General features: G+C 35.4%; 1 protein-coding gene across 5 annotated transcripts in view; it reads left to right on the top strand.

Moving 5' to 3' along the window:
* Positions 1–22,954, top strand: part of Dscam2 (Down syndrome cell adhesion molecule 2) — an 828,417-nt gene that overhangs the window by 523,483 nt on the left and 281,980 nt on the right. For all 5 annotated transcript variants that reach the window (XM_069845581.1, XM_069845583.1, XM_069845584.1 and 2 more), the window contains exon 6: positions 2,201–2,345. In XM_069845581.1, coding sequence (XP_069701682.1) covers positions 2,201–2,345 — 145 coding nt within the window. The remainder of the gene's footprint in view (positions 1–2,200; positions 2,346–22,954) is intronic.

Below are 22,954 nucleotides of genomic sequence, written 5' to 3'. Positions count from 1 at the left end.
AATTGTAAACATTAATGTTTTTTTTTTTTTCTGTTTCAGTGAACTTCTTGTGTACTACGTCATATCATTCCTACGTTGCTAGGGAACCTTCATAGCACGCGTGCTATAAAGAGTACATTATGCAGTATGTTTACCTCCGTAGCAATCTGTTCATAATGCTGGGATTGCATGTATAATGATTTGTAGATTTATTTATAGTCAATTTACCTGCGAGGTCATATCGCAACTGTCTGCTGAGAATGGCCCATTATTGAAAAATTAATTTTCCAATTTTCTGTCATCTACCGACATGTAGGCCTACTCGGCATTTTAAATTCTTGATTGAGGCTGTTAGAAGCAAAGGGATGTAAGTGACATTTCTAAAAAAAACTATTTAAATGAATCCAGTGTTAACTAAAGCATTTAAAATTTAAGTGGTAAAGGGATATACCTTATAACCAAATCGCACATTAACATTTAAAATTAAAACTTCACGGAATTTACGAATGCTTAGTAACTTTTAATAATATTTTCTCGAAAATAACTTAAGTGCACTTACACCCCTTTCCTTCTGACCGCCTCAGTTTGTCTACTGTATTATCAGCGAACATCTTGTTCATCAAATAACAGGCACATCACCCAAGCGTCCCATCTGTGAACGATGCGTCGTAGTCGTAGTTCCTTATGCCGCCGTAGATGTTGCATTGGGTGCACTATGAGAGGCGAACTGAGGAGTTTTTTTTTTTTTTTCAAAAGTTAATATCTCCAGTTTTTTAAATTTCACAGGAGGAACAAAAAACTGTATTCATTGTTAAAATGTTCATTATTTCCAAAGTTTTGATTAGGCACCTTTTTTCATTGTTCTTTAATTATAAAAAAATATTTGAGATATTAAGTTTTGAAAAATGAGTGGAGTTATTAACTTTTGAAAAAAAAAGGTCGAAAAATGGATGGAAATAGGCCTATTAAGTTCTGAAAAAAAATTAGAAAAGCATGAAAGCAGCTGTTTAGTATTTGAAAAGTTAATACTTTAATGAAAAATTTGAAAATAAAATAATTATCAAATAATAAAATGGAACATTTTAACAGGTTTTAAACACAAAATTATTCTTCTTGATTTTCTGTCTCCTTGCGTTTTTCAACAGGACTGTCCTTTTCAATAAGAAGTTTCGCTACTCTCAAGATTCTTGATTTCAATAGATTCATGCCATAAGAAAAGAAATTTTGACAAACAGGCACATTGCCATCCGCAACAGTTTGTACAAAATACTTCACACTAACCTTTTTCTGTGTGTTTTTCCTTGCGGCATGTAGACTAACACGTCGACGCTGCGGTTCGCACACACCAAGAAAGCGGACTAGTGTCCTATCCTGTGTTACTTTATCATATATCTGATAAATGTAGGACGATTTTTCATTAAATCGGCATATTTTGTTACCAAACTGCACTTAAAACTTTTCGAATTATGATTGCATGGGTAGTGGATCTAGATCTGAATCAGTGTACTTCATAATTTTCTTGCTTCTTGATTGTTGACTTCGAATATGTTCACGCTTCCGAGATCCTCTCCTCATTTATGATTGGAAACGAAAACAGAAGCAGCTGATGTTTATGAAATTATAATTGCTTCCTGAATCAGCGTTATGATAACTTTCAAGACACTCCTAAATGACACAACAATGCTTGTGTGTGTTAGTTGCAATATAATTTTTTTAGTGGTGATAGTTCTTATCACTTGGGGTGAGAGAGCAGACTGCAGTTCCACAGGTCCACAGATACAGTAGGCAATTCCGAGAAACAGTTGCCAGCTGTCATGTCTTAGCAACTGCACTGAATATTCGGGTGATGATTAATCTCAAATAAGGCTTTTTGTCGAAAAGTATTTGATGAAAACTTAATTTTTATGTATTGTTGCGAATATTTGAACATATGCATTTAGATAAAAAAAATAAAATATGTGTTTTATGTAAAATAAAATGTAAAATAATTACTTAGATGATCTTATTCGAAACTTGAAACACAATTACGAGTTTCTATTACAGTGCAAATAAGATATTTATTTACCTAAGAATCCTAACCCTAATTATTACATTCTAGAAGACTCAAGATTTCATAAAATATAACCATAATTACTAAATCAGCTATGTTTTCAGTTTATCACTAAGAAATGCAAAGTCATAAAAAGCCAGCCTTACTTATCGTTATACTCTTTCGTTTCAGACGCACCACCCGTGCTGCTATACAGCTTCATCGAGCAGACGCTGCAGCCTGGTCCAGCCGTGTCCCTCAAGTGTAGCTCAGCCGGTAACCCCACGCCGCAAATCGCCTGGACTCTAGACGGGTTCCCGCTGCCCAGCAACGGCAGGTATGTACGAGTGGCGACAGTCTGTTGTTATAACTGTGTGGAAAGCCATTACTTTTATCGCCATGGAAACGACCGAAACATATGGGTGCAATTACAGTGGTTGTAACTGGATGATAGAGACAAAAATTTTGCCAAATATACGAGAATTCCACCACGTGTTGGAACAATAACCACCATTTTACAATCGATACAACTGTTCAGAAGAACGTAGACCGAACTTTTATGCATTCGGCACATCCATAAACATTAAACTAGGTCTCAGTTTCATTCATATCATTTCACTATCACCGCCACTGTCATTTCAGCGTGATTACATCCGTCTTTGTCAACATCATCATCATAAACTTAAAGATCACATCATTAACGTCATTATATTAAACATAGTCATGTTTTGTGACAAACTTCCATATTCTGGTCAAGCATTTACCAAAGCTTTCTACAACTTTTTTCTTTTTTTTTTTCTGTGTTTCATTTAATTTAAAAGTTAACAATAGGCCTATATAAATTCAATGGTTTTCTTTGGGAAAAACAGATTACAAATGAAACAAAGACAAACATATTTAAAACAATAGTAAGAAGTATTATGATTAGTACCGTCTTGTGTGCCAGGGCGTACGGAGATATAGTTAGTTGTTGTTCATACTCTATACACTATATTGACGTGACGTCATGTTTCGAGCGCGACACAGGTACTAGTAGGAAACTTTTGCGTCTTGTTTGTGATGTAATTGGCATTCTATTCATGTTTCCGAACTAGATCCGGCAGGCTGTTCACAATGTATTCCAGTTATAAGACTGATATTACGATGATCTTTCCTACAATTTCAATTAGTTATTCATTTATTTAATTGATTTATTTTTACTGGCAGAGTTATTACAAATAACAGCAATACAGAAAACAATGGAATAATAATAATAATAATAATAATAATAATAATAATAATAATAATATTTTTTTAATTTTAATATTTAATCTTCCTGAACTTGGTGAGGTTACCAAAGACAAAGAATGTTAAACAGTAACATTTAAGAGGGCATTAGAAAGTCTTACAAGAAATTTGTTTACAATAAACTAGAATTTACAGTAGATAATATTTCACATAATGAAAATTTACATTAAAATAAAAAATACAGATAAAAATAGAATGAAAAAATTCAATTTGAATTGAAATACAAGTGTCGCCGTAAAATCTGCATAGAACTCTTTAAAGCTATCATAGAAATTTTCTTAATTGTTGTTGTTGGGACTCCAAATTTATGACAATGACACGAATTGTTTTGTTTTGGTCCTACTAACGCCCATCATTAATCCGATGACTTCTATATCCCTGAGTTTATATGATGTTTTGTAATAAGGGATAGTTGGTTCATAAATTATCCTTTTCTCTAGATTAACCTCCTCGGGTTTATCCTGATGCGTCTCGAATCTGATGGTCGGATCCAGAATATAACCTTTTGTCTCTCCAGGTTTAAATGTTATAATATCAATACGCCGAAGACTTCCAGTATCCGCTATTCCATGGACTTCTTCATAGGTAGTGTAGCTATTGAACTTAAGGCATGTTCCCATTACAGACCTGATCTTATGATGCCTGCTGTTACGAAGAGTTTCGTCAAATGGGCATGAACCCAAGACATGAGCCAAAGTTTCAACCTCACTGTGGCATCGCCTACAGTGGTTATAATAATAATAATAATAATAATAATAATAATAATAATATTAAAAGCAAAATGTTGCTAGGCTATGTATAGACACATGTAATTCTAAGAGTTATGGAATTACAATTTAGTGTTAAATAAGATAATCTGGGTCAAAGGAATGATTAATATAACGAAGGAAAATTGATATATTAAAAATAAAAATCATATTCTACAAAAATAATATTTGAAGGAAGATCATATTCTACACACGACAGTCGACCTTTGAAAGTAGTCGGTATCTGACAGCCCCTTTACATTATATACACTAGAACAGCCCTGCCCACTTGGGGCATTCAGCTCCCAGGACATACAACGAGAGACGGGGGCGTCTTCCTAGCGGACATCCCTCTCTCATTGTAACATAACTAAATACGTTATTTACATATTTTCTAACTTATTTAAAACAGCAGTAAAATTTAAATGCACTGTAAGTATTGCCTCAAATATAAACGGTTTATATTACTTATAAGTAGACTTAGGTCTATATGTTACTTTATTTGTATTTCTAATAACAGAATAAATAGAACAGATTTACTTCTGTTATTTATATACTTTAGAAAATACGCAAATAACTTATTTAAATTATAGTAGGAAGAGGGAGACGTTCGCTAAGAAAACGCCTATGTACTCAATGGTATTTTCTAAACTCCGATCGCTCTAATAATATGGATTCGAACAATCCTCATTGGAGGGGAGGCGCGCAAGTTCCTTTATCCAGGATATAGACTGGAAAGAAAAACATTTCTTTCTTCAAGTAGATGAATGATCGAGATGCCTGATTGTCAATATAATGTGGAGCGCCTCTATAAAACAAACATGCTAAGATTTTTGATTTCATCGTAGAAGAGAGTCATACAAAAAAGACTCAGGATCTTTTTCTTTTAAGTGGTTTATTTTGCGACGCTTTATCGACTGATAATGTCAAAGAAATGAGTTCAGGGTTCAGCGCTGAAAGTTACCCACCATTTGCTCTTGAGAAAAATCCTCTGAAAAATCTCATCCAGGTAACTTTCCCAACCATGATTGGAGCTATCAACAGGTTTTGGCAAAAAAAATTTACTTAATCTTTTTTGGAGCAAAGTCAACAGAATAAAATGTAATTTAGAAATTTTTTCTCAACCAATTATACCATACCTAATTATGGAGTGAAGTATTATTCGATATTACTATTGTTGTTTAGTCAACTGTCCGGAGACAGGTTTGAACCTCGTGATACCAATAAGGCATCGCTTGTGAGGAAACTAAGTCAGGAGGTAATGGGTAGGGTGGCCAGTTCTTTTCCCCCTACTCGATTATTATTCCTCTACTATGAATCAGTAGATAATTTTGCAGAATAACATATTAATAAAACATAGTTTTACTGAACCTGTTACATAAATAAGCAATATGTTTATACCATCTTGTATGTTGATTAATGATAATACCTAAATATTTATCTTGTAAAGTTTCTTCGAAATATGGACAATTACACTTACTTGTAGGGCATGAACAATAAGAGTGTTGTGTTTTAATTTTGAGATTAAAATTTGAATTTAGTTTCTGAATACCAGTTACATTTAGCAGAAAAGAATTAACTTCGATTTCATGGTGTTTAAATAAATTAGATTTCAGCTGAACTCAGCGCATTCATGGCAAACTCTGTATGCTATTTTCGAATGGTTATACATCATTAATAGTTATTTTCTAAGCTTTATATGATTCACAATGCAACACGTGTAATTAAGTAACTGACATGTGAGCTGTGCCAGAGGGGATAGAATGAGTTATCAGAAAGAGAGTTTGTTTCATGATGGTTAATATTACACGGAAGTTCATCTGAGGCTAAAATCTATCTTTTCCCCCTCATACCCATTGGTGATATAGCCATGGCAAATGATAAAGTCATAGGGCAGGTCTTGCCTCCTTTACTGTACTAACTTCTATAATGTCATTGGTTTTAGATAGCACAGTACCACCGACAGAGCGCTAGCAATGATACCTTCAAAGAGGCCAACGTTTATAAAGAACTAAAATTAACATCAATGCAATTACACGTGAGGTTAGCTTTAGTGAAATTTTTGCGTGGGACTGTTGAAGCAGAGATGGTGAAAGGTTAGATTACGTTAGATCAGGTAAAGTCAGCTTTGGTTTAATCTTTGCGTGGGATGATTAACGGCATCAGTTACTAAAGCTTTTCATTTTTTAATAGCTGGGAAGACAACGTCAGGTTAGCTTCAGCTTCAGTTCAGTAATTATCTAAAAATGGTTGGTCGGAGTTTCTTCTTCGTTAAGTGTTTGTAACGATCGTTTGCTGTCTGGTAAGCACCAGACTGTGCCAGACCTAATGGTGATGCTGAAGACAATAATGCCGGAAAAATAAATCCGAGAACCAAACGCCGAAAGTGACCCATCGTTTACCCGAAGGACTGAGGAAAAATTCAGACGCGGTTTAGTAGCTATTAATTTCGTGTGTTGTTATTACTCAATCTCGTCTTTTTTTTACTTCGTTATTTAACGACGCTTTATCAACTACTATTCTTCACCTGACATAATTAGGAACATTAAATCCAGGCGTTTGAGATGGGCAGGGCATATAGCACATATGGGCGAATCCAGAAATGTATATAGAGTGTTAATTGGGAGACCAGAGGTAAAAAGATCTTTGGGGAGGCCAAGACGTAGATGGGAGGATAACATTAAAATGGATTTGAGGGAGGTGGAATATGATTGTAGAGACTGGATTAATCTTATTATTGCGATGTACCGAAGTACATATGATATTTCCGTAGCCTACAGGAATTCTGCGTTATCGTATGATGAAGGGTCGGTGGAGCGGAGAAAAATTCTCTCATCGGGATTCGAACCCAGGTTTTCAGCTCTACGTGCTGACGCTCTATCCACAAATCCACACCGGATTCCAATTCCGATACCGGATTGAATTCTCATTACTGTGTTAGACATTGTGCCACTGTCACACATCTGTGACACAGTGCATGAGGGTTGGCCAGTAAAGGGAAACTAAGAGCTGGAGCTTAAACTGAGAGGAGAGTTGCTATACATCTTGATTACACAACTTTTAACAGTATATCACTTCAGAATATATAGTTTATTGTTTTCACGTGTTAAATACTAGGTTAGGGTACCTTGTTGACTAGTTTCAGCCTGTTGTGGCCTATCTTTTATAGGTCATTTGAGCAGAATTGTCACATACAGATACATCTGATGATTAAGATTTAACGAGTTACGACCTGTAGCTGTTCAAATCCTAAGAAAGTAGAAGCGGTTATGAGCACAAATAAATGCAATCAATTAAAATGAATTAAAATATTATTACAAAATTCTCTATTGAACAGAAAACAAGCATAGCTCAATTTAAAGCAAATTTTTAAATATTTATTTAGAAAGGAAGACATCTGTAAGTTCTGTCCAATAATAGACTTCTATCGCAGAAATTCAACCGACGCATTTTCAGGCCATTTTCGTCCCGTCTACAATTTCTAAACCGCACAACATATTTCAATGAAATAAACGGCGATCGGCAGATGAAAGATTAATGTAGGCTATTGATTTGGAGAGCATGACATCATCTAGCGATACGCGGGAGGAAGGACGAATTTGGCAGATCGCGCTGCAGCCGAGGCAGTGTAACTCGAGAATGGGAAAACATAGAACGTTCGCAGCGGTATTAAACGATTCGTAACAAACCAGGTTACAATCTCAATTGAGCAAAAATTAGCAGTTAACAAGATAAATTGAAAAAATTCACGAGTGAATTTGAGTGAAGGGAGAAAGTTCACAATGTCGATGAATATGCAGCGCTGATAAGAGCAGTCGTAAACGCAGCGGGGAGCAAACCATAGAATACGATGGTTACTATAGCAACCGACATGTTTACTCTCAACGCATACAAGACGGCTACTTCCAGGATGTTTACTGTCAATGCAGAGCAAATTAGTCTATCAGTAACGCATAAAACTTGCGGCTCTGTTTCCGATACATTATAACCTGATTTTTTTTCACTTCAACGCACTTGGCAGAACTGATGTTAATCGCGCGCGTAGCACTTCGTAGTTCGGCACTGCTAATGAGTGGACCAGCATTACAAATAATTATTGTTCTCTTGTTTGTACTTTCGTCTATTACAGTACACAAGGTGAGCTGCTACTGCAGTAGAAAAAAATAGGGGGCAACCAGCGAATAGAGATTATATAGAATGGACACCGAGCGAATTTTCTTGTTTTCTTTCTCTGTGCGCCGGCGTTTAGTTCCACTTTCAAGCGCTAGAGGTTAGTGTAATCGAGGACACGCTAAGATAATAATTGAGTATACAGTTGAGACACAGGATCCAAACATCTCCTACCTTATTGCATAATCCAGTAACGCTTTGCTTCAAATAAATTCAAGTTAACAGCTTTTCTTTCTCAGTGGCAAAATAGTTGTAATAATATTTTTTCTATGTTTTATATATAGTAAATTATATTATAAAATATATAATACATTATAAAATTACGTATCAAAATCGTTTAATTTGTATACAATATAATATAGGTATATGGTTTTATTTCTCATAGGAGTTTTGTTTTTCCATTTTCAGCGCTATCAAATCATTACATATTTTAATTGTTATTGAGGTCAACGTCTCAATTCTCATTATTAAGGAACTCTAGAGTCTAGACATTACAGTTAATGGCGGATTTATTATTTCATCCGTCCAATTTATTTTATTTGAGTACATAATATACCCAGATGTATTAAGTCTATGTGTTATATTTTCTCTGTGTCGACTGCTAGCTGGTGTGATGTCAGTGCCAACTCCTGGGAGAAAGCAGAATCTCACGCTCAAACTTGTTTGAAGATCATTGAAATCAGTCCTGCTATATCAAAGGTACTGACGCGAAGTGTCCATACTGTATAATTATCTATACGCTGGTGCTACCATCAAGAAGATGGAAGATTGCGAATGCTGATTGTGAAATTTTTAAAGAATTCATAACCATAATATTCCTTAATTTATTCCTGAAATAACGTATAATCAACGATAGTTTTTTATCTTCTTCAACTCTAATCAGCAATAGTAGGCTTAACAATCCAGGTTGCCAGGCTACGATAGAAACAAAAACGTATGAGAACAAATTAATGAGATGTATGAACAATTGAATAAACTTCCAAATTTGTCATAATAACAAAGTATCATTTTCAATTTCAAAGGGGTTTGAGGTGGAGGTTGAGATCTGAACAGGAATTAACGCTGGTTTCAAACTTCCCCATCAGTATCTAAATTTACATATTTTTAATTTAATTTAAATTAATTGAAATAAATAGTTATTTAGGTTGGGAAGTTTTGAAATGAAAGTAACAGAGTGCTGTCGTTCTCTCTCTGCAGCAAAGTATCATTTTATCCAATTCGGTTACGCCACTGTTGTATTTATGTTTTAAATAACAGGAGATTGTTGTACGAACTCTGTGAAAGACAAATTTACAATGCACTAGACAACACTATAGTTTAATATTTACGCCCATTCTGGTCTAGCATACTTATCTACGTTGTACAGATCACTTTTAACGAGCTACAGTAGTCACGCCTGTCCATACTTGAACAGATCCAAAATAGCTTCCTGCTTGTAGTGTACATGGACTTAGGCAGTTCATGCATGTATCCCGCAGCGCCACTATTCACTCGCTCACTGCTAGCGTAAGAACTATTTAATGGTGGAGATTTCGATGCGTTTTTATAGCCGGTTTCCGCAGCTTTATGTTGGTCAGTTAAGTTTGTTGGGCGGGCAGATTGCAGTCCCGAGTCGGAAGGAAAACGGGAATCTGTTTTGTGGAGCTCGAGACTACACCACCCCGGATTGATGGCTGCCTTCCTCCCAGGGGCCGCCGTCGACACTGAAACCTTCAGCCACATTACGAAGCAACACAAGACGTTTTTAAATCCCCATATTAAGAGTCAGACATTAACAAGAATAATCACATAATAATAATAATAATAATAATAATAATAATAATAATAATAATAATAATAATACCTTTGGGGAGACCGAGACGTAGATGGGAAGATAATATTAAAATGGATTTGAGGGAGGTGGGATATGATGATAGAGACTGCATTAATCTTGCTCAGGATAGGGACCAATGGCGAGCTTATGTGAGGGCGGCAATGAACCTCCGGCTTCCTTAAAAGCCAGTAAGTAAGTAAATAAGTAAGTAATAATAATAATGTTCGACTATATCTACTTACTTATGGCTTTTACGGAACCCGGAGGTCCATTGCCGCCCACACATAAGCCCGCCATTGGTCCCTATCCTGAGCAAGATTAATCCAGTCTCTACCATCATATCCCACCTTCCTCAAATCCATTTTAATATTATCCTCCCACCTATGTCTCGACCTCTTCTAATGTTTTTTTCTCTCCGGCCTCCCTACTAATACTCTATATGCATTTCTTGATTCACGTGCTACATACTCTGCCCATCTCAAACGTCGGGATTTAATGTTCCTAATTATGTCAGATGAAGAATACAATGCGTGCAGTTCTGCGTCGTGTAACTTCTTCCATTCTCCTCTAACTTTATCCCTCTTAGCCCCAAATATTTTCCTAAGCTCCATTAACCTCTGTTCCTCTTTCAAAGTGAGCGTCCAAGTTTCACAACATACAGAACAATCGGTAATATAACTGTTTTATAAATTCTAACTTTCAGGTTTTTTGATAGCAGACTAGATGATGATAAAACCTTCTCAACCGAATAATAACAGGCATTTCCCATATTTATTCTGCGTTTAATTTCCTCCCGAGTGTCATTTATATTTGTTACTGTTGCTCCAAGATATTTGAATTTTTCTATCTCTTCAAAGGATAAGTTTCCAATTTTTATATTTCCATTTAGTACAATATTCTGGGAGTCCACACCTGTGGAGTAACGGTTAGCACGTCTGGCCCGGGTTCGAATCCCGGTCGGGACAAGTTACCTGGTTGAGGTTTTTTTCCGGGGTTTTCCCATCAACCCAATTTGAGCAAATGCTGGGTAACTTTCGATGCTGGACCCCGGACGCATTTCACCGGCATTATCACCTTCATCTCATTCAGATGCTAAACAAACTAAGATGTTGATACAGCGTCGTAAAAAAAATAACCCACTACAATATTCTGGTCACGAAACATAAACATATAATTTGTCTTTTCGGGATTTATTTCCAAATCTATCTCTTTACTTGCTTCAAGTAAAATTCCCGTATTTTCCCTATTCGTTTGTGGATTTTCTCCTAACTTATTCACGTTATCCGCATAGACTCCTTCAATTCCGAACCCTCTCTATCATCCTGTAAGTTCGATTATAATTTCATAAAAATAAAAACCAAATGTTTAATCATTTTATAGATTGCTTCCCTTAAAACGGCACAAAACAAGTAAGAAATAAGTCTGACATAATTATGTGGAATAAGCCTGACTCAAGCATTGTCTTTGCGCATTATAAATTCCACTTGGTATCGCAGAAATTTAAACCAAGGACTCCAAATTTGAAAGCAAACTCTGATGTTTCAGATGCACCAACTATGCACAGGAAACTCGCCTTAAATTTAGGAGACTATAAATTGAATCACCCTGTACAATAAGACCCCATCTGTTCGGTGGAAGCTATGCATGTAACCATAGTAACGGGAGATGTATGATTAATAGTCTCTAATGTCATAATTACACGTTATTGTCCCGTAAAATGCAATGCGGCTGCATAATTAATAACACAGCATTTGTATCTATGGTTCCGGTCACTGGGTAACAATAATGGAGAGCGTTGAAACGAAGAGTGCGATCTCTAAGGTCGATTATTCTACTGCTCTCACTACTACATGGAATTGTTCTTGAATCATAAGAGTGATTTCATGTTGAATCAAACTCATAATGGTTAAAAGACACTGTTAATAATGATTATTAGAGGAGAAAAACTCATCCGGTGCCGGAGATCGAACTCGGGTCCTTACTTCTACGTACCAAGTGCTCTAACCACTGAGCCAAAACGAAGTTTAATCCACAGCACGGGATCGAATCCCTCTCTTCTAGTGTTTTTCCCCTTTGTGGCCCGACTCCAAATTCGACATGATAGTAAGTCAACTGCCATTGTACAAGGAGTGTACACAACTGAGTGAGTTGGTGGCCGGGATTCCACAGTATATGCACTGTTGAACGAAGAATCTACGTCAGGTATGCTCAAAATTGTAAAAAGCCCCGATTACACGGATGATGCTGCACTGCATAACACACACTGTGTACGGATTGGGCTCCGCAACTACTTTGCAGCACCGACCGTAGCATAGTTCTTAGACTCTTACAAATACGGCTAATAAACTGAATTTGAAAAAGGAAAGAGTATACACCGCAATATTCAGTTATTACATTATTTATTATATTTAATATAGTTATGATATAATAATATCATAGATAATAACATTTTCATATTCTACCATATAGTCTACTTTGCGGTCTATTCAACATCTGCATTCTCTTCTGCAAGTAATCGGGAATCTATTTCCAACGAATTTACTGCAATGCGCTAAAGATGCTCATCTGTTAATCGGGACCTATGTTTGGATTTAGTAACCTTCATTCTCGAAAATAATTGTTCGCACACATATGTCGAGGCGAAGGTAGCTAACATAGTGGCAACGAATAAGCTCATCTTGTAATATTTAGTTTTGTTTATTTTTTTAAATAATTCTATGCTTGTCAAGTCATATTCTCTGCATTTAGTTCTGAATTCTACGTTACTTAGTAAATCAATTAACTCGTCCTGGAACTGCACTCTCACAGATTATACTAAATTTATGAAAAGATTAACAAAAATACTAATATCACTCTCCATACGTCTAAAATCACTAAACTATGTTATGTGAATTCACATTTGAACTGTTGCAGTACAGAGACATAATTAACTATATTTTGTTCAGGCACCATACATCCTCTTTACATGTTCACCATCCGTGAAGGGTTTTAGTGCCTTAGCTAATTCCCAACATACTACATAGGCTAACTTGCTCCAAAACATAGACTCTGAATTATTCGACTCTCTTCAATGTTTGGCCTTTCATGAAGTGCTTTCAATTCTTGAAGCTGTAGTGCACGTTGCACCCCTGAAAAATTATTTTATCAAAATATCTATTTCTGCTGGAATAAAATCACCACAATAACAATAATAATAGTAATAATAATAATAATAATAATAATAATAATAATAATAATAATAACGTTGGTATATGAAAATAGGTTATATTACAGAAAACAGCTTTTCTGTCACTTCCGCATGTTCTGGGTAGCAGAGCCTATAATGTAGTTTTATGTTGCTCAGTAGTATTCTGACAGTACCTTACAATATAGTAATCACTTTCCATTTTCACCGAACGTACAACAAAAATAGTCTTCCTTCCACACTGTAAGAATGATCGTTTGCTTACAGAAGGTTTTGACTGTGTTATTGTCCCGCACTGTTCGTGCGTTTACTAAGTACTTAAACTGCCTTCTGCAGCCATCCGTCGAGCTTCGAACGGGAAACAGCACGCTCTACATTCGAAGGTTGTGATTACAGAACGTAATCGGGAGTCAGAGAATGAGCATACCTGATCTACGTAAAGATTAATTTTTGGTCCTACAGAATATATCCGTTATGGTAGCAATGATGTGTTAATATTACTAATAGGATTGGCTTTAAGCTTCAGTTGCAATGAAATACATGTAAACTCATCTTAACGATATTCTTCTTGCAAATTTTAGATTTTGCATTGCAAGATTTCTATCCCAGCAACTGAAAAAAGCCAAAACAGAAAAACCTATAGATAAAATACTCATTAATAAACCCAACTGACAAAGTCGATAAGGCAATAATTCTTTAATATACGCGGGGTGCCTATAGGTAATAATGTGTCATACACATGATGTAAGAAAATTGACTAATCTTAAATAATAATAATAATAATAATAATAATAATAATTATTATTATTATTATTATTATTATTATTATTATTATTATTATTATTATTATAATATTAGCACAGTTCCGAAACTTCAAAACTATACAGTTGAAACAGTGTTAATAGTCTAAGATTAAATTTGTAACTGATAATAATGGATGTAAAGTGAACTTAACAGCGAAATTCTTATGTCAGTTTTAATATTAACACAATTTCGTATCTTATTGCATGGTATCTTATCTACCATTTATTCTACAATAATGTGCTAACGCAACAAAACGCGCAACTGTCATTTCGTGTTGTTAGGCAAGGAATCCTTTCGTTTCCAAGACTTTTACTTTAAACTTAGAGATTGGTTATGATGGAAAATCTTACTTTTTTTACTGTATGTAAAGATTATTTTTTTTTTGTCCTACAGAATATATCTTATGGTAACAATGGTTATTAGGGGAGAATAATTCGCTCCGGCGCCGGGGATCGAACCCGGATCCTTGGTTCTACGTACCAAGCGCTCTCCACTGAGCTACGCCGAAGTTAAATCCACAGCACAGGATCGAATTCCCCTCTTCTAGAGTTTTACCCTTTGTGGCCTGACTCCAATTTCGACATATATGTTGAAATTTTTTTATATTAAGTTAACTACCATTATACAAGGAGCGCACTCAATTGAGTGACGTGGTGGCCTGGATTCCACAATAATACGTCTCGCGTCCATGTTAAAGAGCAACTGAGAAAAAAAAACATTATTTTTAAGTACACACATCAAAATTGTCTAAGGAACAGATGACATTTTATAGAAAATTATTTGTACACCCAAATAAATCATAAGCATTGGCTATACATAAGTGAGTTACTCATTTGTCTATCTATTAGAGACCATGGTAACCTGTGTTTTAATTTATTGACATTCATTCATTCATTCATTCATTCACTCATTCAGTGTTCTGCCAAATCACTTCAAACCCAATATTCTCCCTATCTTTCCTATTTTCTACCTTTCTCTTTGACTCTTCATATGACCAATATATCTTGATGTCGTCTATCATATAATATCTTTTTCTGCCCCAAACTCTTCCCCCATTCACCATTCCTTCCAGTGCATCCTTCAGAAGGCAGTTTCTTCTCAGCCAGTGACCCAGCCTGATCAGTTTCAACATCATTCTTTCTTCACCCATTCGTTCCAACACAGCTTCATTTCTTATTCTGTCTGTCCACTTCACACGTTCCATTCTTCTTCATATCCACATTTCAAATGCTTCTATTCGTTTATCTTCACTTCGTTCTAATGTCCATGTTTCTAGCCCATGCAATGCCACACTCCATACAAAGCACTTCACCAATCTCTTCCTTAGTTATTGACATTATTACATTGGAATTTCTTATTTTAGTGGCTCAGATAGTACAATCATTTTATTAGTAATGGAGGAGTTTGGTAACTTTAACAGCGTAAAACATGAAAGAACTTTTCAAAAAATAGAAATGGATGCTCAACGTTCATTTAAGCCGCGATGACATGTTTATGGCGATTGGTGTAATTGAAAATGATGGAACATAAGCTGCAGCAGTGAGGGCTCTGAATATGGAAAAGTCATAATAACGCGAATTTGATAGTCTAGAAAAGGCCTGCACAAGGTTTGCGCTCTCCGACCCAGCTCACAGCTCATGAGCGGAATGCAGATATTAGCTGCGCTCTATATAGGGTGGACTGGAAGAAGTGGTGATCTCGTACAAAATATACACAAAAGGAAGTACTATTACGACGTTCATGAAATGAATTCCCGTTCAGTGTTCGCAAAACTATCTTGGACTTATACCATTAAGTACGAGAAAAATTCGTACCGGCACCGAGAATCGAACCCAGGACCTCTCAGCTGTGCGCGCTGAGTGCTCTCTAACCAACTGAGCTATGCCGGGACCCGATTCACGACGCCGGCCGAACTCCTCTCGTAGTATCGTGTTACGGCCTTACTGCCTGCACTTGAGACGATACACGTCATATATGTACAGGAGCGCATATTACATGACTTTATGGCCATATTCAACAACAGTTTCTTTAAACTGTTAACATTATATATGTATCAAATATGAATGAGGTCTCGCCCACCTCATTATATTTTGCTCGACTAGTATGACTAGTCAGTTTGTTTTTAATAATAATAATAATAATAATAATAATAATAATAATAATAATAATAATAATAATAATGATTTATTTAACCTGGCAGAGTTAAGGCCATACGGCCTTCTCTAACACTCAACCAGGAGTAAAGACTGCGTTACAAAAACACTACAAATTTACAAATTACACTACAATTTTACACACAAAACTGAATAAGATAATAATAATAATGAAATATAAGAACAAATAAGAAGAAATCAGACATAATATATAACATACAGAAAGAAAGAAAAAGCATAATAATATGTGAACAGCAGGTCAAAATAAATGAGGCATACAAAAAAAAGACAATTATTCATAATAATAATAATAAATAAGAATAGTAATAATGATGATAATAATAATAATACTAATAGTAGTAATAAAATAGTGCAGTACAAAGTATACAGTGAATACAATATTTCTAAGTACACACAATAAGAAAAATTAAGATTATATATAGCTCAACTTATACATTAGAGATATAACATTATCGGAAAATATGAAAACAAAAATATAAGATAAGTTGAGTATCATTAGAACATAAAAAAAATGTGAATACGTGGAAACATGCAATACAACACTTGTCATAATAGTAAGTTAGTTTGGCAACTCATCATAAGATAATTTTCTAACTTGGATTTGAAAGAATTCAATGTTCGGCAGCCCTTGACTTCAGGCGGCAGAGAGTTCTAGTGACGAGAGGTAGCAACAGTGAAGGATGAGGAATACAGAGACGATGCGTGAAGTGGAATTTCTAGCGTGTTATCGCGTTGTGATCGAGTATTAATATTATGATAGCGTCGTGAATCGGGTCCCGGCATAGCTCAGTTGGTTAGAGAGCACTCAGCGCGCACAGCTGAGAGGTCCTGGGTTCGATTCCCGGTGCCGGTACGAATTTTTCTCGTACTTAATGGTATAAAATCAAACTGACTAGTCATACTAGTCGAGCAAAATATAATGAGGTGGGCGAGACCTCATTCATATTTGATACATATCTTGGACTTATTAATTAATACAGAAATATTTATTTTACAGAAATAATAGAAATTTTATATCTACTTAAATGCACAATATCATTTTCTTATATTTTTATTTATCAGTACTGTTGCCAGCTGAAAAAACAGTAGTCTACTGATCGTAATGAAACATCAGTTACAGATGTTCGATGCCTGCCTTTATTAATGTTGATTATAGAAAATAGTTGCTCACAAATATAAATCTTGAGGCAAACATAGCAATCATTGTCACATCCAGCCTGTGTAGTCGTGGATATTATTGCTGATGTTTAGTCTTGTAAAACTCAACCAGGGTAGTAGTATTATTCAAACGATCTTTAGCCCTTAGGCCACATTGAAGATCAATAAGTCCGAGCTGTAAATCGTTAAATGTTATGTTTTATTTATCGACGCTCGCAACTGCCGAGGTTATATGAGAACACTTAAATGCAATCGACCTGGCCCGGAATCGAACCTGTAACCTCGGGCATAGAAGGCCAGCGCTATACCAACTGCGCCAACCAGGCCCACCTATAACTTATATGACATTGTTTCAACTGGTGTTGAAGGAATTTATTATGATAACTTTAAATTTCTTTCCAATTAAGACAAGACTTTCAGTAGGTTATTTTACGACGCTATATCAACAGCTTATGTTATTTAGCGTCTGAATGAGAAGAAGGTGATAATGTCGGTGAAATGAGTCCGAAAATTACTCAGCGTTTGCTCATACTGGATTGAGGGAAAACCCCGGAAAAACCTCAACTAGGTAACTTGTCACGACTGGGAATCCAACCCTGGCCACCTGGTTTCGCGGCTAGACGCGCTAACCGTTACTCCACAGGTGTGAACCTTAAGACAACATCTTGGACCTGGAATTAAATTCATTTTCAATTTCAATTAATATTTGGACATAATCGTTTAACAAGGCTTCATCACGAGCAGGTTCTATCGTTCGAAAGTAGGCCATATTACCTTCCCGAAACTGACTTACGAAAAGTATAAGTTTACGATTGAAATCCTGTAATTTATTCAACATATCAACACTGAGCTGGCCTTTTCCCTGAAGGGAGATATTTAAATTGTTGAAGAATAATATCTTTAGTATCTTTATGTTTGGACTCGTAATGGCGCATTATGTTACGTTTCTTTCTACCTTTCAAAATGTTGTGGCAGATAAAGCACTAGTATTTACTTCAGCAACTATGAAAAAATAAGCCCATGCAACATTGAAAGAATTTGCCTGATCACCACTTTCTCGTCTTTTAGATTCCTTCATACTGTACTGTAGGAGTAGGTAGCGCAACGTGAAACAGTTACTGAGAATAACTTACGCACTGCATTCCATTAGATAGCTGAGTGGTCGTTTCACTCTCCCCTATCTATAGCAAGTCTATGTCATTCTGACGTATCTTCCTCTCCGATTCGGCGAGCGGTAAACACAGCTCTCCCGCTCCGAGCGCTGTTTGTGCAGGTATGGTCTAGATTCTAGAAGAACACCTACGTGAACCGAGAACTAAAATTGTGTCATTATTCCTCTCCAGACCATGATGGAGCCTCTTTGGAATTTGTGAACCCCTGTACATATCTTAGTCTCTCTGGTGCACTTAGTCGTCTCCATATGCATATTCTTCTCGAATATGGATGTAGACTGAAGAGCGATTTATCGGTGAAGAAAACCAGACTCCACTGATCATTGTCCAATCACCATGTTGCTGACCCCACGAGCTTCTCGATTTCCACGTCGCGTAGCTGGACACCTCAATGGGCGACGGACATTAAGATCTCTTTCATGCAATCTGTTTCTAACAGTCTGTGTTAATACAACAACATTCCCAACGTTCTGCAACGCATTCTTAATATGTTAGCAATTGAAGTCCATTCTCTCAAGGCTCTTAGCACAGAGATTTATCTTATACGGCAGTTCTAATTATCTGTTCATCTGGGTGAACTTCTTCTGGACTGCCAAATTCGCGATATCGACTCCACATTCTTAATCTTATGTCTTTTCCAGTATCCAAAACCCTCGCTGCAGCAGCTTGTGTTCCACCATTTTTAATTACACCAATCACCATAAACATGTCATCGCGGCTTGAATGACGATATTGAGCATCCATTTCCCTTGTTTTAACCAATAAACTGACTATCCTGAGCCACTAAAATAAGAAATTCCAATTTAATAATACCAATAAACGAAAACACAGGTTATCATAATCTCTAGTGGATATAGGCTACAAATGACTGAAATTTCTTTGCAGAATGAAAAGTTACATTTGTTCGGATCAAATTGTTTAACATTCAAAAGACAAAACTAAAATCCTTTCAAACACTTATTATCATAATACAAATAAATCAACTAAACTGTTCCAGCTTTTTTTACCCATCTCTGTAATACATTCCTCTCTTAAATTGACTGAGCATATTGAGAATTCAATAAATGGCTTTCCCGAAAAACTCTATGAAATATTCCATATAAAGTGAAAAGGAAGCAAAAACGAGTAAAACCGTATTAAACTTTTTGTTTGAAATAGGTACCTCAAAGAATAATCCCTGAAATTAATGACATTACTAACGGTTCACATTGTATGTAGCTCTTCTGGTGTACTTCAACTTGAAAACAACATAAGCAGACAGTTTTGTAAAAATACTTCAAAATGTGGAACAACGATCACGAAATCAGAGAGAGTGAAGAGGAGGAAAGGAAGAACCTTATACGCTTCATAAATATAGTTATCTCGATGTACTGCACTTCAACTTGGAAGTAAACAGCAGCACATATGTCTGTAAAAAAATACTTCAAATGCGGCATAACAATGTCTGGGATCTGTTGTAGCGAAGAGGAAGAACATAATACGCTCTATAATGTTATCTGCATGCACTGAACTTCAGCTTGGAAATAACGACAACACACACTTTCGCAAAAACAGCTAGTTAGGAATGCAGAATAACAATCTCGTTTAATAAAACGAGTACGAAGAACATAATGCGCTCCGTAAATGTACGAGGGAGGATCGAAAAGTAATGCACAATTTTTTGTGGCAACGTATTTAATAGGTAAGCAAAACGAAATAATGCAGAAAAAAGCTACAGGTTTTACCTATTTTTCAACACAGGCACCAAGTCTCTCGACACATTTACCTCATCGTGAAACCAGATTCAGTACACCTCGTTCATGAAACTCACCTGAGTGACAAAATATTCCATAGAACTTCAGTTTTCAACTACTATCAAAATATGGTATCATTGAACTTTAACTTTTAACATACATATATCTTACATTTATATTCTTGTAATTATTAACAACCCAAAAGACATATACATATGCATCACTTCTTGAAAGCATTTTATCATTTTACAAGTTGTTTTTAATTATTTGACATATGATAATGTTTTTACACAGTTTTATTTCATTACTAGCTCTACCCGTGCGCTCCGCTGCACTTGTTAGAAATAAATATAAAGTAATTACGTAATTAAAATAGGACATCTGGTCCAGGGAACATTCGTGTTTGATAGAAGGATAAATCGTTTAATATGTCACTTAATTTAAATTGTATTTAAATAATTAAAATGCGATCATTTTGGTCCAGAGACCACTCATTTAGTGCAATGATAATTCCTTTAACATATTTCTTAATTGTTATTACATGCAAATAATTAAAATATGATCATTTGGTTCAGAGAACATCCGTTTTTGGTGCAATTTGGTCCCATCAAAATTTTGCTTGGAATGAAACGTATCGGAAATCATTTTTAAAGAAATTTTTGTTGTGCAACATTTTTCACAAAAATTAATAATAAGAGAGATATTTCGATTTATTTAATTCAAGCTCCCTTATAACCTCCCTTTTGAATAAAGTATTTTGAATGCCATATAGCCTAAAATCTAAGTTATAACGAACTTAATTTATATTTCAATTTTCATATAAATCGGTTCAGCCATTATCGCGTGAAAAGGTAACAAACATCCAGACAGACAGACAGATAAACAGACAGACATACAAACAAAAATGTCAAAAAAGCGATTTTCGGTTTCAGGATGGTTAATTATACATGTTAACACCAATTATTTTTGGAAAATCGAAAATTACCAGAAAAATTTTGGCTGCAGATTTATTATTAGTATAGATGTATGTATTTTATATTTTATAATTTTATTTTTTTACTTTAGTGGGTTACTTTACGAAGCTTTATCAACATCTTAGGTTATTTAGCGTCTGAATGAGATGAAGGTGATAATCCCGGTGAAATGAGTCCGGGGTCCAACACCGAAAGTTATCCAGCATTGGCTCATATTGGGTTGAGGGAAAACCCCGGAAAAAAACTCAACCAGGTAACTTGCCCCAACTGGGAATCGAACCCGGGCCACCTGGTTTCGCGGATAGACGCGCTAACCGTTACTCCACAGGTGTGGACTTTTATAATTCACTTGTGTTCAACTTATCTAATTTATATTTTTCACCTGATGATGATTTCTTTGAAAATCGAAAATTTTCGTAGATACAACCAAGAATTATAATGTGATTATTGTAACAAAACTTGTTTTTGTACCAATCTGCTAAGTTGTTGGCTGAAATTATAATACAATTTTCTTTATTATATATTATTCAACTTATCTGAACTTTAACCTCAACATTACTTTTAAAAATAACACAGTTAGCTCAGAACAAGGCAGAAGACCGTTTTGTGTTCCGTATATTGTGATTGTATTTATAATGTGGCGACCTTGGGAAACGGATAATAACAATGGTCGTAGACGTAAACCCACACAACAGCCATTAGGGCATGGTAAGATTGTCCAACAAGAAACAGTGTTAATTTTTCTTAATATTTATACGTATTTCAAAGACGGTGCGGGTAAGTGCCGGACACCACTGAAAAATACCGGTACTGCTACAGAAGTGTCTCGCGCAACAATAAAGATAATTATCTCTGGAAAAGGTAAATCAACAAAAGAAAACGCCGATCGAAATATGAAAGAAAATATTCGTAAAATCGATGGTTTCGTGACGAACTGTGTATGAGTTTTATCAACAGTAATCTCACTAGAGGTTTTGATTTATCTAGAGAAAATCAAAACTCGAGTGGAAGATGATTAGAAGAAAGTAGGCCTATAATATATAAAGATTAGAAGTAACGAAGTACTCCAATACAATAAAATATTAATTGACTTACGAAAATGCAACTGTCTTCAAATGATTATTGTGCCATCTCAACATTACAAATATACGCTAGATGGCAGTAGTGTGTTATGACTAGCTGTTTTCTTGTTATCAGTTGTGCCAACTATGGAATCTTCATTGAACTCTGTGGACGGTTACTAGTCAAGAAGGTTTGTTGATTCAGTTTCATTTTTATTCAAACAGTTGCATTCCACTTCAATTATCCGGATCCCAGTAATCAACGTCACTTGACAGATGATTTTCAATAAATCTTAGTATTAAACAATCTCTGATACGTGACTATCCATAATATCATATATCGGAAGCTACAACATAATCTAAATAATATAAACAAGTGTTAGAAAAGTTTTAATTAGGGATGATGAAATAAACAAGAAAAGTTTTAATTAAGGGTGATGAAATAAAAAATAAACGTGAATGATTAACTTTAAAAGGAACAATTATTGAAAGTACCATTTTCAAATTTGAATGTTTTAGTGGTTGATGGTTCAGTTGATGTTATATTGGACGTGTGCGTAAAAGAAGTGGAACTCGTTGATGTATGGTATGTTTCTCAACTTATTCAGGATTTCCGAATGGTGCTCTTCACTTATTTGTAAATAGAGTTTCAGGGAAGATACATAGCTAT

Source organism: Periplaneta americana, chromosome 14, assembly GCF_040183065.1.
Source record: "Periplaneta americana isolate PAMFEO1 chromosome 14, P.americana_PAMFEO1_priV1, whole genome shotgun sequence".
Taxonomy (NCBI): Eukaryota; Metazoa; Arthropoda; class Insecta; order Blattodea; family Blattidae; genus Periplaneta; species Periplaneta americana.
This window is presented reverse-complemented; position numbering and strand designations above follow the sequence as displayed.